The following is a 20,597-nucleotide window of genomic DNA, read 5'->3' as shown; positions in this document are numbered from 1 at the left end:
GAGAACTGATCAAATATACTTTAATGGTGTTAAATATATATTTTTTTCCCAACAAGTAGGTGTTCAAGTGCACAATTCTCAACATGGAAACACATACAACAAACGTGGTCTTCAACCAGAAATTTTTTGTTCGTGACAAAACTTGTGTTTTTTGGGACACTTTCTAGCACAAACATTGCACCTTTGTGTCTAAATATGAATGTGATATAGGTGGATTAATTCATCAAAAGCTATTTATGATCATCAGTTCATCAATTGAGCATTTCTGACATTCACAGACCAAACCAGTAAATGAATCATAACACTGGTTAACAAAAAGAATCATGCAAACACTCGATTTTAAATAATTTTGGGGTGCTGAATGCAAATCTGACTTTTCTGTAGGCTCGAGGTTTTTTGCTAATCAAGATTTAAATTTTGTGTAAAATGCAAAATTGCAAAGCCCAAAAACAATGATACCTGTGATGCCATGACAAGTGCAGACACAGGAAACCAACAATCGGGAGAATGTGACTTGCTGTAAAGGGCTCCAATATGTGGAAATCCGTCAACTATGACAAGCTAATGTTAACAATGTTTCAGAAAATGTATATATTTAACTATGCAAAGGACTGGAAAGTTAGTGGGTGAAAATAAATGTGTATAAGCCATTAAACAGCAATTATATATCAAAAATCCTGATTGCACACAGATGACAGATTTGAAATCTGTGACCAACAATTACATTGAATTAGTTAAAGAACATGAAAGGGAAATGGAAAAAATGTTGGCATGTGTAATTCAGTATATTTTTGCATTTTATGCATTGTCAAGTTGAAATAATGTCCTGTTCTGAAAATTTCTAAATGTCTTAAAAACTAATTAATTGAAAATTGAAATGTGAGTTGCAGTGCTAGTGATATCATTAATATTCCCAACTTTTTGTGGGCTTTTTTTTGTGCACATAAAAATGCACTTTTGTTCCTGAATTTAAGCATCCAAATTGTTATTTTTTATATATATACTTTTTTAAACAACATGAAGTGTTGAAAAGTATTGAGTTTTGGTGCTCATTCTCAACTTTTTATGGTCAAGGGTACGACAATATACACATTTTGTCAGTACCTTCAGTTTTTAGTATCAAGTAATTCACTTGAATGCCAACATTTAGGGTGAACTTTAGCGTTTATATGGCACTGTAGTAGCCAAAATCTAATTTTGTAGCATTTTTTGGGGGGTGACAATGTATATTTTTAGAGCAAGGTCTAGAATTATTGTATTATATTGCAATTTTGTTGCTAAATCTATGAGAACCTACAATATATAGTAATGACATTTTGTTCTATTAAGTGCAGGCCAAAACAGCAGGTGGAACTGTAGATTTTGGTGTTTATTCATCCGGCGGGGTCTCATGGAGCTCCTCCTCAGGCAGGGGGCTTCGTGTAGGTGGAGAAGGCGAGTGAGCTTTTTCCTCCACCCCTTCGTCTTCCTCAGGAATTCCAGCTGAGCTCTCCAGGATGGTGCTCCTGCTCCGGGCTGTGCTCCCTCCTGTCAGACCAGCCGAGCTCCTCGCCGAACCTCCGCCAAGGCTGAGGATGCTGCCGCTACGAGGGCTGGAGCCACTGAAACCTGGCTCGCCGCCACGCCTGCAACAGACAAAAAAAAAAAGTTTCAAAGTTGAGTCAAAATCAATGACTTTTGAGATATGCTGCTGGCCAGAAGTATTGGTACCCCAGGAATTCTGTCAGATAATGCTCAATTTCTCCCAGAACATGATTGCAATTACAAATGCTTTGGTAGTAATATCTTCATTTATTTTGCCTGCAATGAAAAAAGAGAATAGGAAAAAAAATGAATCATCATTTTACACAGAACTCCAAAAATTGGGCCAAAAATCATGTGATGCTTCTCTAATTTGTGTAATTAATAGCACCTGTACTTGCCTGTGGCACACAACAGGTGGTGGCAATAACAATCACTTGCAGCCAGTTAAAATGGATTAAAATTGACTCAACCTCTGTCCTGGTCCTTGTGTGTACCACATTGAGCATGGAGAAAGGAAGAAGACCAAAGAACTGTCTGAGGACTTGAGAAGCAAAATTGTGAGGAAGCACGGGCAATCTAAAGCTACAAGTCCATCTCCAAAGACATGAATGTTCCTGTGTCTACCGTGCGCAGTGTCATCAATAACTGTAAAGCCCATGGCACTGTGGCTAACCTCCGTAGACGTGGACTGAAAAGGAAAATTAATTAGCGTTTTCAACAAAAGATTGTGCCAATGGTGGATAAAGAACCTCCACTAACATCCAAACAAGTTCAAGCTGTCCTGCTGTCTGAGGGTACAACAGTGTCAACTCCTTCTATCCGTCGGCATCTGAATGAAAAGGGAATCTATGGTACGATAACCAGGAAGACCAAACTTCTGACCCACAGACATAAAAAAAGCAAGGCTGGCGTTTACCAAAACTTATTTGAGAAAGCCAAAAACGTTTTGGATGAATGTTCTCTGGTCAGATGACACAAAAGTAGAGCTTTTTAGGAAAAGTCATCAGCATAGAGTTTACAGGAAAAAAACGAGGCTTTCAAAGAATACTGTCCCCACAGTCAAACATGGCGGAGGTTCCCTGACGTTTTGGGGTTGCTTTGCTTCTTCTGGCACTGGACTGCTTGACGGTGTGCATGGCATTATAAAGTCTGAAAATGCAAAACAAATCTTGCAGCATAATGTAGGGCCCAGTGTAAGAAAGTTGTGTCTCCCTCAGAGGTCATGGGTCTTCCAGCAGGACAATGACCCAAAACACACTTCAAAAAGCACTAGAAAATAGTTTGAGAGAAAGCACTGGAGACTTCTAGGATGGCCAGCAATGTGTCCAGACCTGAATCCCACAGAACACCTGTGGAGAGATCTTAAAATGGCAGTTTGGAGAAGGAACCCTTCAAATCTCAGACACCTGGAGCAGTTGGCCAAAGAAGAATGGTTTAAAACTCCAGCAGAGCATTGTAAGAAACTCACTGATGGATACCGGAAATGGTTCTTTGCAGTTATTTTGTCTAAAGGTTGGGCTACCAAGTATTAGGCTAAGGGTGCTAATTTTTGTGTAAAATGGTCATGATCTTTTTTTTTTTTTAATTCTCTTTTGGGATTTTTTCATTGCAAGCAAAATAAATGAAGATATTACTACCAAAGCATTTGTAATTGCAATCATTTTCTGGGAGAAATTGAGCATTATCTGACAGAATTGCAGGGGTGCCAATACTTTTGGCCAGGAGAGTATAATAATGCAAGTTTCCCCCACCTGAGTTTGCTCTTCAGAGCAGCAACCTCCCTGCTTAGGCCGTCGTTGGCCTCAGTGGCCTCATCCAGCTCCCTCTGCAGCTTCCTTCGGGCAGCGGCCACGCGCTGCGCTTCCTCCTCCGCCTCCTCCAGCTGATGCTTCAGCTGCTTCACGCGCACGTTGCTCTTCTCGGCCTGGCTCGACAAACATTTTGCCATCAAGAAGTGGAGGGCCTCAACTAGATTCGCATCAAGGTGTCACCTGATCCTTGTACTGCTGCGCCTTCTTCCTCTCATCCTCCATCTGCACACTTAAGTCCTTCAGCTTTTTCTCCTTCTGGCGCAGGTTCTTGGTGGCGGCCTGACGCTCCCTACGATTGTCATCAAATGATGTCAAAATATTAGTAATTGGATTAAGAACATTTAATGTGTTGCAGAATAAATTTTAGGAGATGAAAAACAAAGGCTTGCTAAGATTGCACTTTCAAAAGAGCATTAAATGCAACTACAAAATAAAATTCCTGAGCATCTTTTCAAACTATGCAGAACTGCACTTTCATTCAAAAATAAATTTAAATACACAATCTTAGCTGCTAGCTTAAATGCTATAAAACTTTTATTTATTTATATATATATTTTTTTTCTAACAATGCTCTTAGTCTTAACAAATCGCTAAAACACATATTAACACAAAGATCAACTCTAGACACCTATAAACTAAATTACGAATGCATAAAAAAACATTAGCTCAAACAAAAATGTATGTTGGTGTTAACAGGAAGCAGCTGGATTCAGCCAAGATAAATTAGTTATCTCATTCACTGTTGCCACCAGTGGCCACTGTATCCACCCAAATCAAAACTGAATGCAAACACTTCCAAAACAAACCATTACAACTAGGGTTGTTCCGATCATGTTTTTTTTTCTCCCGATCCGATCCCGATCGTTTTAGTTTGAGTATCTGCCGATCCCGATATTTCCCGATCTGATTGCTTTTTTTTGCTCCCGATTCAATTCCAATCATTCCCGATCATATACATTTTGGCAATGCATTAAGAAAAAAATGAATAAAACTCGGACGAATATATATACATTCAACATACAGTACATAGGTACTGTATTTGTTTATTATGACAATAAATCCTCAAGATGGCATTTATATTATTAACATTCTTTCTGTGAGAGGGATCCACGGATAGAAAGACTTGTGACTTTGTATATTGGGACTAAATATTGCCATGTAGTGTATTTGTTGAGCTTTCAGTAAATGATACTGTAGCCATGCCCAACTGCATGATGGGAAGTGGAACCATGACTGTGCGTAGTGCTACCAATTGATATATCTTCTCTGCGTTGGGAAATAACATAAGGGGTTAAGAAAAAGATCAATTGCTACCTTGCTTCCCCACATTGCTTCCCATGGTATTTCTAATAGTAGGGAGAGGGATTGTAAGGCTTTAGCCAATTAAAAAAAGGTTCCAAAGGCTGCCAAAATTCACTCTACTCATTTTACGCTGCCTTTTATCTCTCTATATAGGTAAAACGACGCCATTACAAATTGAGCGCGACAATGCGTGAGCGGGTCGTGCAGCGCATGCATTAATTGCGTTAAATATTTTATCGTGATACATTTTTTTTAAAATTATTTACCGCCGATATCGGGATAAATTTGATAACCCTACCTTAAGTTAAAATATATATATTAAAAAAAGACATGGGCGATATTTTTTTGCCGATTCCGATACTTTGAAAATGACATGATCATCCCGATCGATCGGGACATCTCTAATTACAACGCCACTCTAGTTATACGAATACTCGAAGAAGCAAAATTTGTTTCAAAGCTTTTTTTCTAATTGAATTACTCAAATTAATCGATTAATCATTGCAGCACTACAAAATATATCGTAATTATAGGGCATGTAACTTTTTTTTTTTACCTGCTCTCCACCTCCAACTGTTCCTCTAACTCTCTCAGTTTGTTCTCCATAGCACCGACGGAGGATTTCAGCTTGGAGCGTCCCTGGCCTTCCATCTCCTGAACTTTGGCCTTCAGCTCTCGGTTCTGCTTGTCCAGCTGCTGCCTGGCCGCCTCCTTGGCCTGCGATGACGCTCTCTCCGATGTCAGTTCGCCACTGAGCTGCTCCACCTGCAAACACGCCAGGTACACTGAGGGAAGACTTTTGTTTTCCTGAATTTTGTCCACAGAAAAGTTGGGTCAAAACCAGCTCTATTGAGCCATTGGAACAAAAAACGAGAAGTACCCATTCGCTAAAATAAAATTGAAACAGTTGCTTCAGGAGAGAGAGGCTGGACCAAAGGAGTACAATACACTGAAAACCCTGTCAGGCAGAGAGGGCGAAGACAGCGGGTCAAAAAATATCGATTTAGGCATCAAATATGGATCTGGCGAATGGATAGACTGAAGCTTTTCCACATAACGCCTTTTATGCAACGCATCCAATGAGTTTACAGCGTCTGAAAGCACCGGGGCTTCCATGAATTGCACTATAAATTGCACGACAAATTGAAACCATTGAGAATACGGGTAAACATAGACGGACAATATGGCGGCCGGATGCAGCGGCACGTCATTCTGTGACGCTGGTGAGTAGGGTCTGTAGTATCTACAAAATTACTGTTTACAAATGATACTGGGAGTGATTTAATGGAAGACAAATGTTATATACAGTATATACTGTATAACAAGTGTTGTACTAATACGAATCAATTTTGACTGAGAAGACAAGCAGCGATCGAACATTGCTGCTGGCCCGCCAGTCAAATTGGATTGGACGTCCATTGCCGTCAATGGCAATAAAACATGATCGCTCAATGCCAGTCATCCCATATCAAATGGATGTTATGTCTATCGCTGTCAATGGTAATGAATTAGTTAATATGACAGTACATCTAAAATTGCTGCTATTCATTTTTGTACAGAATGTGATTATCACACAAGATTAAAATGGGTAACTATTGCCGAGCCCTAACATTTTTTCATGTCTGTACAGTATCAGCCGATATCGCACAGTCGTATATTGGAATCGGAGGCCAAAAAATGGTGTTGGAACAACTAATAAAAAAGAAGAAAGGTGGACTTCAAATTGAACCCTGTGGGACACCCTTTTTCTGAATAATGCAGAGATACAGACAAAACTGAGCAAAACCCTTCACTCGAAAATACCTGCTGCTGGCTCTTCCTCAGACGCTCGTTGAGATTCATAATGTTAGTCTGTTCCTCCTCCAGTTCCTCCTCCAGATGGCTGATCTTAGCATCCAGACGGCGCTTCTCATCAGACAGCATGGTCCTGGAATGGGCGTCGGCAGAGACAGTGCTTTCATGAACATAAACCTCTCACCAAAAGTTCCAATTTCAATGTCGCAACCTGCCATGAACACTTCAAGCCCACCCAAAAATTGTACCCCTAAAGGTTTTGTGATCAGTGTACCTCAAAATATTTAGCCAATATCCACTAAAAATTACTTGTCAAGACAAATAAGTGTGCTCACTTCCCAGAGGAGTTACTGGCAAGCTCCTCGGCCAGCTCATCTCTCTCAGCTTCCGCCTGCTTTCGAGCTCGTTCGGCTGCCGCCAGCATCTAAAAAACATTGACTTAAGTCAGAAATCGCGAGTAGATTTATGCAGATGTAAGGTTGCATCTGCCGTACCTCATGAAGCTGCACCACATCGGCCTCCGCGACTTTGGATTTACGCTCGGCCTCCCTGGCTGAGCTCAGGACTTCCTTTTGGGCGGCGCGAGAGTCCTCCACCTCCCGTTGGAGATCCTTCACCTGGCCCTAAAGGTGGACCGAAGATAGAGACGGTCAGCAGAAGGGGGATCAATGCGAGGAAGCTGACAGGAATGTCGGGTGGACTGGCCTGGATCTTGCGCAGCTGCTTGAGCGCCTCATCGCGTGCCCTGTTGGTGGTCTCCAGCTGCTCTTCCATGTCCTTGAGTTCACCTTCCAGCTTCTTCTTGCCGGCTGATGCTTGAGCACGCTGCTTCTTCTCCTCATCCAATTCGGACTCCAGCTCACGAACCTGACACACAAGAGGGACTCATGACCTTTTATCCCGATAAATATCCTTACCAGAAGACCGAAATGAAAAGATTTACCTGCTTGAGAAGCTGCTTCCTCTTCTCCTCGCCGGCTTCTTCGCGGGCCTGCAGTTCTCTCTCGTGCTGGGATTTAAGGGCCTGACCATTGACCTCCATACGCAACTTTGTGTCCTCGGCCACTTGGAGCTCATCCTCCAGCTCCTCCGTGTGGGCCTTCATCTCCTCCACCAAGGCCTCCAGAGCACGCTTGGCCTTCTCCAAGTCGTGGACCTAAAGACAGATTTATAGCATCACTAAAAAAATTGTCGCTCTGGAATATTAAGACCCTGCGGTGACTTACGCTGCGTCCCACATCGTCCTTGGAGCTGACAAGGTCCTCCATCTCAATTCGGAGGCTTTTGTTGGTCTTGTCTGCCTCCTCCAGAGCCTCGCGGTTCTCTTCCAGAGCTCTGGACAGAGCCAAGACTCTGGTCTCCTTCTCCCTTGCTTCTGCCTCGGCACGATCTCGCTCCTCAGCAATCTTGCTTGATACGGCTCTCTCCTCAGCCAGCATCTGAAGAACATTGGCAAGAGGAGATAAATAATACAGGATGGAACATAGCCACGAATGAGGGTAAAGGTATGGGGGATCGTCAGGATGACTCTTGGAGTGTTGAACTTTTAGTTTAGAAGGCTCTGCTTGATCCTCAAACCTACAATGTTTACCTGGTCAAACTTCTTCTGCTTCTTTTCCAGGTTGACAACAAGCTGCCTCTGGCCATCCAAATCCATGAGGACGTCCTCCAGCTCCTGCTGCATTCGGCTGCGGCTCTTATCCAGCTTGTCGTAGGCTGCCGCCTTCTCCTCATAGTCATTGTTGGCTGCCTCCAGGTCCCGCAAGAGACGCTTCTTGCCTTCCTCCAGCAGTTCTACCGAGCCCAAGGACTCGTCCAGCTTCTTCTTGCAGTCGGACAGCTGACAGTAGATGGCAGATGAGCTTCAAGCCTTAATGCTCGAGTTTCAAGAAAGTCCCAACTCCCTTTTACGAGTAAGGTACCCCACCTGCATGTTGAGACTGGAGACCTGCCTCTCCAAGACCCGCTTAGCCTCGTTTTCCTCCTCTAGCTGCTCTGTCAAACAAATCCGATCTTCCTCCATCTGCCGCAGACGCCCGGACACGTTCAGCTTCTGTCGGGTCTCTTCAGAAAGAAGTTCCTGTTGGGATCGCGACCATGTTAGACAAAAAAGCTGTTTCCCTGGACCAAGTATAAACTAAAGGGGTTGGACAAAATAATGGAAACACCTAACATTTTGCCATCATAATCATTGAACATCACTGTTAGAGAATGGCATGAGGAATATTCTGATGAAGTTGAGCATAATCCCCAGACCTCAACATTATTGAGCATTTATAGTCAGTTTTAGAGATTCAATAAATATGTCAATTTCCACCGCCATCCTCTCTAAAAAAGTTAGAGGGTATTCTAACTGTTGTGTTCTGAAACATTGTTCACCTGAGTGTCTTGGAGTTGCGAGGACAGCCCGGAAACATCTTTACTCAGCTTGATGTTCTTTCCTTCAGCTTCATTCAGAAGACTGGCCAAGTTGTCCAGCTCCACCTTAAAGAAAAAAACATAAGAAGAGTCAAGACTTTAAATCATTGGTATAGGCATTTCTAAACTTTTTATGTGGGACTTGTCCCCTAACCCCACAACGTACAGTCATCTTGGAGACTTTCTCTCCGAGTTCGTTCCTCTGTCTCTCACTCTCGTTGAGGCGATTATTGACATCGTTGAGTTGAGCGTCAACTTTCTTCTTCTTGTGCTCAACGTCCTGCTTGGCAGCGGCCATGGAGCGCAAGTCGGCAGTCAGGTCAGAAGACTCCTTCTCCAGAGCTTGCTTAGTTTTCTCCAGACCTGCCCGGACCTGAAGTCAAATCATCTCATATAGTTAAAAATGTGTTAAAAGATTCATTTTGGTCTGAACTATGGTTGCAAGTGTTTACTCTCTTGGCCTGCTCCAGCTGTTCGGAGAGTTCCTCAACCGCCTGGCTGTGCTTTTGCCTCAGGTCTTGGACTTGGGCCTCGTGACTGCGGCCCTCTTCCTCCATTGCTTTCTTTAGCATGGCCACCTCCTGCTCACGCTTTGCACTATTATTAAACACAAATGGAAGTCACGCAATCTCGCCAGCAATTTTACACAATGGGCCAGAGACTAACCGTAGCTCCTGTTGCGCCGCGGTGGTATCCAAACTGTCCTCCAGTTCTGAGCGCAGGGCATTGAGTTCTTCCCCAAGGGCCCTGCTCGCCGCCTCCACTTTGGCCCTGGCACCCCTCTCAGCCTCCATGTCCTCCCGCAACTCTGACAGCATGGTCTCCAGCTCTCGAACTTTCTTCACCGCCAGGCCACGCTGGTTGCTCTCCTCGTCCAAACTGTCAACGACCACATTTGGTTCGGATCGGAATATTTTGAGTCCAAACTTCAAACTATGGTTGGCATATCCCCGTTTGAGAAGCAGCAACTTACCGTGCCTGCGTGGCCTGTAGCTCATCTTCCTTGGCGGCCAGCTGAGCTCGAAGCTCAGCCAGTTGGGCCTGAAGGTCAGCCAGCTGCTCGTGGAGTTCTGCCAGCTCAGCCTCCAATTTCCTCTTGGCCTTCTCCATGTCCAGGCGACCCTTCTCCTCTTTCTTGTAACGCACTAGACATAAGAGGAAATGACGTGTTGCCACACAGGCGATGGAGAAGAAACTTCAGCTCTGTTGACTGACCCTCCAAGTCAGAGATCATGGACTCGTGCTTCGCCTTCAGCTTGGTTAAGTTCTTGGACTTTTCCTCCTCCTCGGCCAGGTTGGAGTTTAAATCTGCCATCCTCTCCTCCAGAAGCTTACGCTCCTAGAAAGACTCAGTTTTTAAAAACACGACAGTTTAAAGAATAATGAATAATAATACCTTTTGCATTTTGTTGTTCTGGTCCTCCATGAGCAGAACATCCTCCTCAAGTTTCTTCACTTTTCCCTCCACGGCAACCTTTTCCAGTTGGAGCTTTTGACGAGCGTCTTCTTCTTCCAACAAGTGGGCTTCCATGTTCTGAAATGTTTCAAAAAGTTTCAATTTTAACTGCCTCAAAGGCTGGTGTGCTATTTCAGCACGTGTGCAATTAACAACCTGTAGCTGCTGTTCCATCTCCTTCCTCTCCTGCTGTACTTGGGCGCTGCGCTCTTCCTCCTCCTCCAGCCGGGCCTCCATCTCGTGTAGGACCTCCTCCAGTTCCTGCTTCTTGGCCTCCAGCCGAACCCTCATCTCCTCGGCCTCGGCGTAGAGCTCCGTCTCAGCTTGAAGTTTGCTCTCCAGCTGGGCACGTTCTTCCACCAGCTACGCACAAAAAAAGCGCACGTGCTCACACCAACACTTTTTTTTTTAAAGAACTTCTACAAAGGATCATACCTGTGTGTGTTTCTGGGTGATGTCCTTTAGTTCCGCCTCTTTCTTGGCTGCCACTTCCTTGGCTGCCTTGAGTTCCTCATCCTTCTGACCCATTTCCTCCTCTTGGCGGGTCACCTGCAGCAGGGGTTTCACCTGAAAAAGACCACCATAGTTAAGCCAGATGTAACGTGTTAGCTATTTTAGCTTAGCATCTTGATTTAGAATTATTTCCTTGTTTGACATCCTCATACCTTGGTGAAGAGCCTCCACCACTGCCAATTCTTGAGTTTGAGGTAACAAGCGCAGTTCCTCTGGATCACTTTCATGGCACTAAGCTGTTGCTGGCGTTTGCTAAAGGCCCTAAGAGACAAAAATAGACACGCTTCGTTTGGTATGCCAAAAAGCCTTTGAGAAAACCTACTAGTACTCGTGTGTGTCGTACTTGCGTGCCAGGAAGCCTCGACCCTGCGCCTGAAAGGAAATGATGATCACAGTGAGCTTGAGGTCTCTCTCTTCCTCCAGTTGAGCCAACACACCAGTCCTGAAGAACATCTTACTCTGTCCAATGCGATAAAGGTTGGGATCCAGGTCCAAATGTTTCACCTGGTCATCATAAATTAAGGAGCACATAAAACACTTGGTACACCAAGAACCCCTTTTGCACTACTGGACTTTTCCTAGCTTTCTGTCCAGCATGAGATATATCAATATGGAATAAATTGCCCTGAAAATTTGTTAGCTTCAAATGAAGTACCAGAGTGAGCGGATTCCAGGAATTCCTGATGTTCTTGATGTTAAGTGTAAAAGCTGTTTTTGGTTGATTCTTCATCTTACCATCAAGCAGCACGCCTGCTTCCCGTCCATGAAGCCCTTGGGAATGGCATTGGCGGCCAGGATCTCGTACCTGCATATATGCGGGAAAAATCTCATACTTGAATGTACAATATCTTGATGATTAAGAAAAGAGCACAGACCGAACACAAAAAGTTGTTTGTACCTCTGCCTGAACTCCTGAAATACAATACGGTTTGGGAATCCCTGCCTGCAGATCCGGATACCCTCCAATACACCATTGCACCTTAACTGCTCAAGAACCAGGTTGGCGTCCATTTTACCCGCCTGTGGCAGACAACACAAACAAACAATCAGCACTCAGTTTATAGCTTTACAGTTAAACGTAAGGGCATATAGCTTTACCCTCTTCTCATGGTTGGGGATGATGCAGCGCACAAAGTTAGGTTGTGTATTGTGCAATGTTGTCATCAGCTTCCCCAGGGATTCCTTATACAGCTGGCCCACGGTACGAAACATCCCCTTCTTGGACTTGGTGGAGGTGGGCATGGAGCTTTCAGACATCTTGGTCATGGTCTCCAGGCCCACCACTCGATCCACTGATGTGTAGGGGGGGGGGGGGGGGGCAGACACAAGGTACAATGAAATTGGTAATCCAAAAGCTCAGATGGGGGAAGATTCAAGCAAGACCGACCGTCTTTCCACAAGTCTTGGATGAAGTTGCTGGATGAGTTGCTAAGTAGGGAGGTCACATTATCATTCAGAGGGTCCATGTTCTTGGTCAGCCAGCTGGTGGCATTGTAGTCCACCTGGGAGACAAAAGACAACATGTGTCAACTGATATGTTTGGAAGATTATTGGTTAATAGATGATACTTGTTTTTTTGTCCAAAAGTCATCTAGATGATGCTCACCTTTCCGGCATAGTGTGCAACGGTGAACATCAGCTTCTCTTTGTGCTGTTTGGGTTTGGAGAATTTGACGTGACTGGCATGCGTGCTTAACAGTTTCTCCACAAAGGAATTATCTGTGGCTTTGGGGAACCAGCACTCTTCATCCAACAGTGCCAGGATGCCCGGTGGATTGTTCTAGAACAGCAATGTACACTATCAAGTAGAGAATCTCACATTAATGCTCACAAAAAAACAAAACGAATGCTGGTTCCGACCCCTCTCTCGATGAGCTCGATGCAGGGCTGTAGGTCCAAGCCGAAGTCGATGAAGTTCCACTCGATGCCCTCACGCTTGTACTCCTCCTGCTCCAGGATGAACATGGTGTGGTTGAAGAGCTGCTGCAGACGCTCGTTGGTGTAGTTAATGCACAGCTGCTCGAATGAGTTGTCCTGCCGCAGGAATGTCACAAAGAAATAAACCGTTTGGGAGGAGGTCAACTGCTATCATAACTACAGAACGTTTACCCACCTCGTAATCATAAAATATCTAATTGCTTATTGTTACTTGGAACATTATATTTAGTGATGATTAATCACCTCGAAAATCTCAAATCCAGCGATGTCCAAGATCCCAAGGAAGGACGAAGACTGCCTCTTGCTCTTATCGAGAGTCTTGTTTACACGGGCCAGGATCCAGCGGAAGAGACGCTCGTACATGGCTTTGGCCAAAGCCTCAACCGCAAAGTCCGCCTGGTGGGACAGAAAAGGTGGCAGGTGAATTCTTAAAATTAAGAGGACAAATACCGTAAATGAGGATCTGTTTTTGCTGGACTACCGCACCTGCTGCTTGGTCTGAGCCTTCTGAACCACTTCCCGGCCCACTTTGATCCTAGGTGTCAGGAAGGCCCTGGTGAAGTCAGTCACGTTGATACCCTGCAGGTGGCACACTTTCTGGGCAGCTAGCACCAAAAAGAAAAGACAAGAAAGCATTAACCAAAGCACTAACCCTTGTCATCATGAGAATCTGACGAAGAGCCTGAGGTGCTTTTGGAGTACCTGTGTTATCCGGCATGGTGGCTTGCTCGGTGTTTCGTTCCTTCTCAAACTTGATGTTTCCCAGTTGGAGAACCGTGGAGACTACCTTTAACATCCCTGAGGAAGCAGCCAAAAAACACACACACAATAGTGAATTGAATATATCACAGAGAATATTTAACACCATCGCGACGTCGGAACCAAGACTTCTAAGTCACAAAGGACTGACCGAAAAATTCAATTGGCTTTAGGTTTTGGTGCATCACTTCCTTCCTTATTATTGTCTTGAAAATATTCTTGGTCCAGAACAACAAAGATACCAATCTTACATTGACTTTTCCTGAAAACATTTTAAACCATCGGGTGTCAGAACCAAGGCTTGTGTTCATAGGCGGAGTTTGACTCTTGGGGCAAAAGTCAATTTTATGCAATGACACTTTTCGGCCACCAGGGGCAGTACCCCCCCCTTAAAATCCACTTATGCTTGTGTTTCTAAATCACCAAGGACCAACCAAAATATTAACATGCTGATTTTAGAGAAGAACCCTTGAGTACTGTATTTTTACTCAGAGTTAGGGGTCTTTGTTTTGCTCAATGGGACCTTGGTAAAACTAAAAATATAGGCATACCCAGGTCTTACAAAACTTTCCACCAATTATATACTGTAGTTTGACTGGCAATTCTCAATACTGGGATCATTCATTGGAAAATAACTACTGAACTCATGAATATCTAGAACTGGACAGCAAAAAATGTAGCGATAGATGTCTACATGGAGCATCTGGATTGTGAGCGGGCGCACCTATTCTCTCTTCCTCAGAGAAGCCCATAATCTCCATAGCTTCCAGGGTCTCCACAAACAGCTCATCATCCTCGACCCCGGAAACCTCCACGTGTCCCGCCATCAGGAAACGATAGCTGCTAAAGTCCTCCAGAAGAAGCTCCTCTGAAACACCACCAAATACCGATAAAATCCACCTTCAATTCTGAGGTTCAACCCGTTGTTTGCTGACCTTCTAGAGACAGAAAAAGACTCTGTTTGACTTGATCCCGGCTCACCTTTCATTTTGTCTTTAGCTCCGGCCACCATGTAGTAGAAGATATGGAAAGCTCGTTCGGTGTTAGCCTGACGAATACAGCGAGATTTTTCCAGAAGGTCTGATTAGTTCACTAAGAAGTTTAGTAACGTAGGAAGGAATATTACGGCCGCAAGAGAATGTTTTTTTTTTTAGCCTAAAATTTGATTGTTTGTGTCGATTTGACAAGGATACACGTGTCAATGTTTGCGCCGACTAGGTATCCGGTGACATCGAAGTTGAGCTTGATGAACTTTCCCTGCAGACACAGGTGGGTCACACGACACCTTTAATTACTGAGGGAACCCCCGGTCAAAATGGTGGCGAGTGTCAACTTACGAACTGATTGACAATTTACAAATCGTGACGAGTTGTCGTTCTTGATGGTCTTGGCGTTGCCGAATGCCTCCAGAATGGGGTTCGCCTGCAGCAGCTGCTTCTCCAGCTCCCCCTGCGGGTCCATGAAAAAAAATAGTTAGTGTTGCCGCAGAAAAGAAAACCGAGCACTATCATAAAAAAAGCAATATTATACTCACGTAGGCCAACGATCCGGCTTGTTGTTGCTGTGTCTGCTGTTGCGCCGGCTGCGAAAAAACAAACAAAAAAAAAACAGTCACGTCACATGTAAGAAAAGAAAGTGGAGCCCCTCAGGGCTGGCTTCTTGATCCCATAAAATTCGTCCAACTCACAGGGTTTGCTTCCTTTTTGCCTTTGTGCGATGACGCGACCAGGGCCAGGTACTGGATCACCTTCTTGGTGTTTTCTGTCTTGCCCGCTCCGGATTCTCCGCTAGGTGTTACCAGAGAGATATGTGTTTTAAAATGGCCGTTAGTGTGTGTCCAACATGGCTACGAAGGTATAGTGTGTTTCCTTAATTTGGGTGTTGTAATTTGGAATATGCCAAAGTTGCTGGGTGGTGAACAGTGGCGCAGGAAGTGGGGTGCTGAGGGTGCTGGAGCACCCCATGGCATTGGGGAGATTTTTTTTTTTCTCTTTTTTTAAATAAATAAAAAAATATATTGAAACAATAGCGTATTACACTTTGGGGATTAAATACAGTGCCCTCCCTAATTATTGGCACCCCTGGTTAAGATGTGTTTTTTAGCTTCTAATATGTATATTTTTTTATTCAAATAATATGGGACCTTAATGGAAAAAAAGAGGAAAATCCATCCTTCAGTACAAGTGCATTTAGTCAGTGGGGGAAAAATCCCACATAAAGAAATAATTATTTGACATCAAATAATGTGTGTCACAATTATTAGCACCCCTGGTGTTAATACTTTGTACAACCCCCCTTTGCCAACAAAACAAGGTCTGGGGACTTAGATGGCCATGGGAGGAACTTGATTTTGTGTCTGGTGAACCATTTCTGTGTAGATTTGGCCATATGTTTATATGCCATTATTTGGCCATATGTCTCATCTGACCAAAGCACACGGTCCCAGGCTTAAACTGGGACCGTGTGCTTTGGTCAGATGAGACCAAGATTGAGTTTTTTGGAACCAAACACTCTAAGTGGGTCTGGTGTGCCACGAAAGATGCGCATGCTGAAAAGCACCTCATACCCACTGTGAATTATGGGGGTGGGTCAGTGATGCTGTGGGGCTGTTTCGCTTCCAAAGGCCCTGGGAACCTTGTTAGGGTGCATGGCATCATGAATGCTTTGAAATACCAGGACATTTTAAATCAAAATCTGTTGCCCTCTGCCCGAAAGCTGAAGATGGGTCGTCACTGGGTCTTTCAGCAAGACAATAACCCTAAACATATGGCCAAATCTACACAGAAATGGTTCACCAGACACAAAATCAAGCTCCTCCCATGGCCATCTCAGTCCCCAGACCTTGTTTTGTTGGCAAAAGGGGGTTGTACAAAGTATTAACACCAGGGGTGCTAATAATTGTGACACACATTATTTGATGTCAAATAATTATTTCTTTATGTGGGATTTTTTCCCCACTGAATAAATGCACTTGTATTGAAGGTTGGATTTTTCTCTTTTTTTCCCAATAATGTCCTATATTATTTGAATAAGAAAATATTAGAAGCTAAAAAACACATCTTAACCAGGGGTGCCAATAATTATGGAGGGCACTGTATATATGATGAAAAAGGTTTTTTTTTCCTTTTTTTTTTCTTGTGAATAACATGGTCACCATCTGACACCTTGCTTGCTACCAGGTCACGTTAGATAATGCACTATTGGCACTATAAAAGTTAACTGTTGAAAGAGGAGGCATTTACATGGCCCAAAAACGAATTACTGATTTTTTTCTTTTTTTTTTTTTCTTCTAAAATTCAGTTCGAGGTCGAAAATGAAGACGACTATGATAGTTTATAATTGTGCCCAGCAAGGAAAAGTTAGCTAAAGATTTAGACCAGGGGTTCCCAAACTATTTAACATCAAGCCGCTGTGGGAGCTGGATTTCTTTCCAACATAACAGGACGACACATGTGTACCAATCTGGTGTTTTACAAGTGTAATCAGTTGATTGTAGTCAGGTGCCGCTTGTTTTAGCAGAAACCTCATTGGTTAAACGGTCTGTGCTTGATCGGGAGGAACAAAAACCAGGACCCACAGGGGTCCTTGAGGACCGGTCTGATTTAGACCTTGGAGAACTTCAAATAGTTTACATTGTAACCATATTATTGTTTGTTGTTGCTGTTGAGCTGCCGCCTTGCAGAGCGCTCTTGGATATTTGTGTGAAATTTATTTGAGTGTGGTGAAAAGTTGGTGTTAAACTGAAGCTAATTGGAATTTTTAGGTTTCAAATGTGTTTGTGTGTCATTGCGCCGTCTAGCTGCGGGGATTTGCATTATAATACACAGGCGCTTTTATTTCCAATACGAAAAGTCCAACATACACTGTAGGTGAAATAGAATGCTGTCTTTGTAGTAGCCTAGTAGTAGTACGTAATCTATCCAGCATGTGTGTGTACTGCCATTTTGCACGCCTCGTATGGAGAAAAAGCTTGAGCATGACAAATTTGGAATGATGTTTTTAGATGGGAAAAACAAAATAAGATCCACAGCACCCCCTGCTGTGAGTGACTTCCAGCGCCCCTGATTTCCTGCTATGTTTTGCTTTATCAAAATTAAATTGGCATATATAACTCATGGAACTACAGTGGCTGCAAAACTGTTTTAATTCTTCCCAAAGGTTTAATTAGACTTTTTGGTGTTATTGCAAATCTGCTTCTTCTGTGGGACTCACGTGCAGAGAATGGACTGATCCTCGCGGTCTGTGGAGGGAAATCAAGCAGAACGGAGCAAAGATGAGCTTAGTGCTCTAAAAATATGAACGTGGCTCCATGTAAGGTGATGGTGGAAAGGGGGCACCTCACCTTGCATCATGTTCCTGTAGGCATTGTCGGTGATAGAGTAGATGTGAGGTGGCACCTCGTGCCGCTTTTTGCCCTTGTACATCTCTATGATCTTCTCCGAGTAGATGGGCAACATCTTGTACGGGTTCACCACCACACAGAAAAGGCCCGAGTATGTCTGCGGGGCAAAAGAGACTAACTGAGTCCATTCAAAGCCAGTAAACACACCAAAGTGTTCATATAAGGACTCGTGGGGGGTGTCGTGTGATCTTCAGACATTTTACTGATTAGACTTGGTGCAATTGAGTGGAAAAAGGTCAAATATAAGCCTGTTCCTTTTGGAACACCATCAATCTTAAGGGATTGGGGTTTCACGGAAGATAACATTACTAAATTTAATAAAAAAAGAAAGAAATGGATTAAGTTTGAGGGGAAAAAAGGGGTCAGAATTCAACCCTTTATAAGGAACTCAATTAAATAGTAGGAAATTAAATTTCTTTTTAAAATGTGTGATTGGGAGCCATAACCAGAGTATATATCAATTTTTAATCACTTTTAATTATATTAAATTTTGTTTTTATCGTTTTATTTCATTTTCTTTTAATTATTTTATTTATTTATTTATTTATTTTTTCTCCCTCAAATGCACGTTTGATTTGATGATTTGAACGCCCCCATCGAAGAGGAGGGATATTAGAAGTTTCTTTCCGCCATCAGCAGCCACTGTAAGTAATGTAAAAAGACATCAACATTGTGGAGGTGGGGGAAACACCACTGATTTTGCTATTGAAAGTCTGACCTGCATCAGAGCAGTGTTGTTTTCGTCAACAATGACAATAACGAAAATATTTCGTCAACGAACAATTTTTTTAATGATGATGACATCACGATGACGCACCGAAAACGTGTCTTGGAAGACTAAAACATAACGAGATGGGTGCCAGTTGTCGTCTGATGACATGAATACGAGATGAAAATTCGCCATAGTTTCCGTCATAAATTCACAATGTGTGATATCTTCTTATTGTGTGTGTAGTTAGAACGCATTTGGCAGCGTTTGGTCGTGTCAGTCATGTGACATGCACCGCGCTCCCCACCCCGTCGCCCCACACACAGGCTTAAGCATATGCCCATTCCAGGCTCCTTTTGTGAAACGTGTCAGGTGTTGCTTGGTAAGTTTTGTTTTCTTATCTTGGCTATGCAAAGTTGCTTTAGCCTTTAAAGGTCTGTGCTGAGTGATCATCACACACTAAACTAAGTTGTGGCGTCAGCAAAGCGCTCGCGCGAGCATAGCATGTTAGCATTAGCATTTAGTGCGGTCACTGCGGTGACTCGGTGTCTATCTATAAAGAATTCAGGGATTTAAGCATTTATTCACAAGAATTTTCACCGGAAAAAGCTCTTTGTTTACACATGGCGGCTGCTAATTTCCTTACTGACTAACCTCATAGTTCACAATATTTACGTAAAATAAATGTTACCTGCATGTTTTTTTTGCTTTTAACCAAGAATTGAGACTCTTTTACGTCCATATCTTTAAAGAATTCAGGGATTTAAGCATTTGTTCACAAAAATTTTCCAACGAAAAAAGCTCTTTGTCTGTGACTCCACTCGGTCAGCTTTATCGGCCACGCCAAGAATGCAGGCCCCTCATTAATCTGCTCCGCGCCCCGTGTCCTGTCAATATCATTATGAAGTCTATGAATAGTGAAAAAAAAAATGTTTTCAAATAGTCCAAATATTTTATATTTTGAGACCAGAGGTTGCGCTAGACTTTTTCGTTGTCTGTCATTTTGACTGACAGTGTCATAAAAATCCGGTCATAATCTATTTTTACCCGTCACTTACATTTTTAAAATGATAATAATGACATATTCAATAGTATTTAGTTTTCATTCATTTTTAATTAATATTCTGTCCGAACAAGCTTAACAAGAGGCAAACAGACAGCGGAGTGCACCAATCAGCGACGGGCAGACGTGCCGTTAGCAAAGCGACGAGGGCAGGACGAGGGACTTGCGCGCGGAAGTAAACATACGAGGAGAACGGAGTTTATTCAACATGGCTAGCGCGAGACAGACTGTTGTCAATGTCTCGTGTCGATGTGTTTTAGCTCATTTAAAACTGAATTTACCGCGGATTGGAACATATTCTCGGCTCTCCCGCCATCCGTGTTGTTGTAGAGACGACTTTCGGCGTGCAAGAGTGACGTTGCTCGTGAAGAACACGTCACGCAAATAAACAAATCTGATTTGTCGATTGATTTTGTACCTACTCGAGAGGCTGTGTCCCAGACTTTTCTCTCAGTGTTTGAAAAATACAGGGAGAACAGTCTGGCCGTGCCAGGCAAACACTCAGTTGCCTTGACATTTTTCCGAGTAAGGCCAACGACGTCATGCATCAAGAGAGACAATAGCTAATTAATATGCTCACTCGCCACCCTGTGGTCTGGGGTGTGAATTGCAACCTGTCAAAATGACGGATGGACTTCAGTTTTTTCCGTCACCGTTTTAAAAAACCGGTCAACGACGGAAAATATTCGGTTAACGCGACCCCTGTTTGAGACAACACGTGTACTATTTACAATAAAAATATTATACTGAATATTAAAGAAAAAAGATTATTCTGTCAAAGTATGAAATTATTTCTCTCAAAATTAACTCCATAAGAAATTAAAATGTTTTGAGAAAAGTCTGAGTATTTGCCAACTGAATTTGAGTTATTTTAAGTTTAAAAAGGGAACATTTTACAAAACTAAAGT

General features: G+C 43.2%; 1 protein-coding gene across 3 annotated transcripts in view; it reads right to left on the bottom strand.

The window, feature by feature from the left end:
• Positions 1-8: 8 nt before the first annotated feature.
• Positions 9-20,597, bottom strand: part of LOC130931809 (myosin-11-like) — a 25,089-nt gene continuing 4,500 nt past the window's right edge. For 2 of the 3 annotated variants that reach the window (XM_057860904.1, XM_057860903.1), the window contains 40 exons: positions 17,858-18,014; positions 17,728-17,755; positions 15,203-15,302; positions 15,050-15,097; positions 14,872-14,964; positions 14,709-14,772; positions 14,497-14,595; positions 14,240-14,383; positions 13,459-13,554; positions 13,243-13,361; positions 13,000-13,152; positions 12,679-12,852; positions 12,425-12,598; positions 12,206-12,320; positions 11,917-12,110; positions 11,717-11,838; positions 11,554-11,623; positions 11,162-11,322; positions 10,971-11,079; positions 10,741-10,872; positions 10,462-10,668; positions 10,246-10,383; positions 10,065-10,188; positions 9,823-9,994; positions 9,516-9,728; positions 9,302-9,446; positions 9,016-9,222; positions 8,811-8,915; positions 8,359-8,511; positions 8,023-8,271; positions 7,658-7,870; positions 7,375-7,587; positions 7,137-7,298; positions 6,926-7,054; positions 6,767-6,855; positions 6,441-6,564; positions 5,194-5,402; positions 3,516-3,624; positions 3,276-3,448; positions 9-1,625 (listed from right to left, as the gene is read on the bottom strand). In XM_057860904.1, coding sequence (XP_057716887.1) covers positions 1,370-1,625; positions 3,276-3,448; positions 3,516-3,624; positions 5,194-5,402; positions 6,441-6,564; positions 6,767-6,855; positions 6,926-7,054; positions 7,137-7,298; positions 7,375-7,587; positions 7,658-7,870; positions 8,023-8,271; positions 8,359-8,511; positions 8,811-8,915; positions 9,016-9,222; positions 9,302-9,446; positions 9,516-9,728; positions 9,823-9,994; positions 10,065-10,188; positions 10,246-10,383; positions 10,462-10,668; positions 10,741-10,872; positions 10,971-11,079; positions 11,162-11,322; positions 11,554-11,623; positions 11,717-11,838; positions 11,917-12,110; positions 12,206-12,320; positions 12,425-12,598; positions 12,679-12,852; positions 13,000-13,152; positions 13,243-13,361; positions 13,459-13,554; positions 14,240-14,383; positions 14,497-14,595; positions 14,709-14,772; positions 14,872-14,964; positions 15,050-15,097; positions 15,203-15,302; positions 17,728-17,755; positions 17,858-18,014 — 5,742 coding nt within the window. In that variant the 3' untranslated portion in view covers positions 9-1,369. Of the gene's footprint in view, positions 1,626-3,275; positions 3,449-3,515; positions 3,625-5,193; positions 5,403-6,440; positions 6,565-6,766; positions 6,856-6,925; positions 7,055-7,136; positions 7,299-7,374; positions 7,588-7,657; positions 7,871-8,022; positions 8,272-8,358; positions 8,512-8,810; positions 8,916-9,015; positions 9,223-9,301; positions 9,447-9,515; positions 9,729-9,822; positions 9,995-10,064; positions 10,189-10,245; positions 10,384-10,461; positions 10,669-10,740; positions 10,873-10,970; positions 11,080-11,161; positions 11,323-11,553; positions 11,624-11,716; positions 11,839-11,916; positions 12,111-12,205; positions 12,321-12,424; positions 12,599-12,678; positions 12,853-12,999; positions 13,153-13,242; positions 13,362-13,458; positions 13,555-14,239; positions 14,384-14,496; positions 14,596-14,708; positions 14,773-14,852; positions 14,965-15,049; positions 15,098-15,202; positions 15,303-17,727; positions 17,756-17,857; positions 18,015-20,597 lie in introns of those variants that run through there. The other variant, XM_057860905.1, reaches the window with a different exon arrangement.

This window comes from Corythoichthys intestinalis, chromosome 16 (genome assembly GCF_030265065.1).
Source record: "Corythoichthys intestinalis isolate RoL2023-P3 chromosome 16, ASM3026506v1, whole genome shotgun sequence".
Classification (NCBI taxonomy): Eukaryota; Metazoa; Chordata; class Actinopteri; order Syngnathiformes; family Syngnathidae; genus Corythoichthys; species Corythoichthys intestinalis.
The sequence above is the reverse complement of the archived record's forward strand: the minus strand, read 5'-3'. Positions and strand labels throughout refer to the sequence as shown.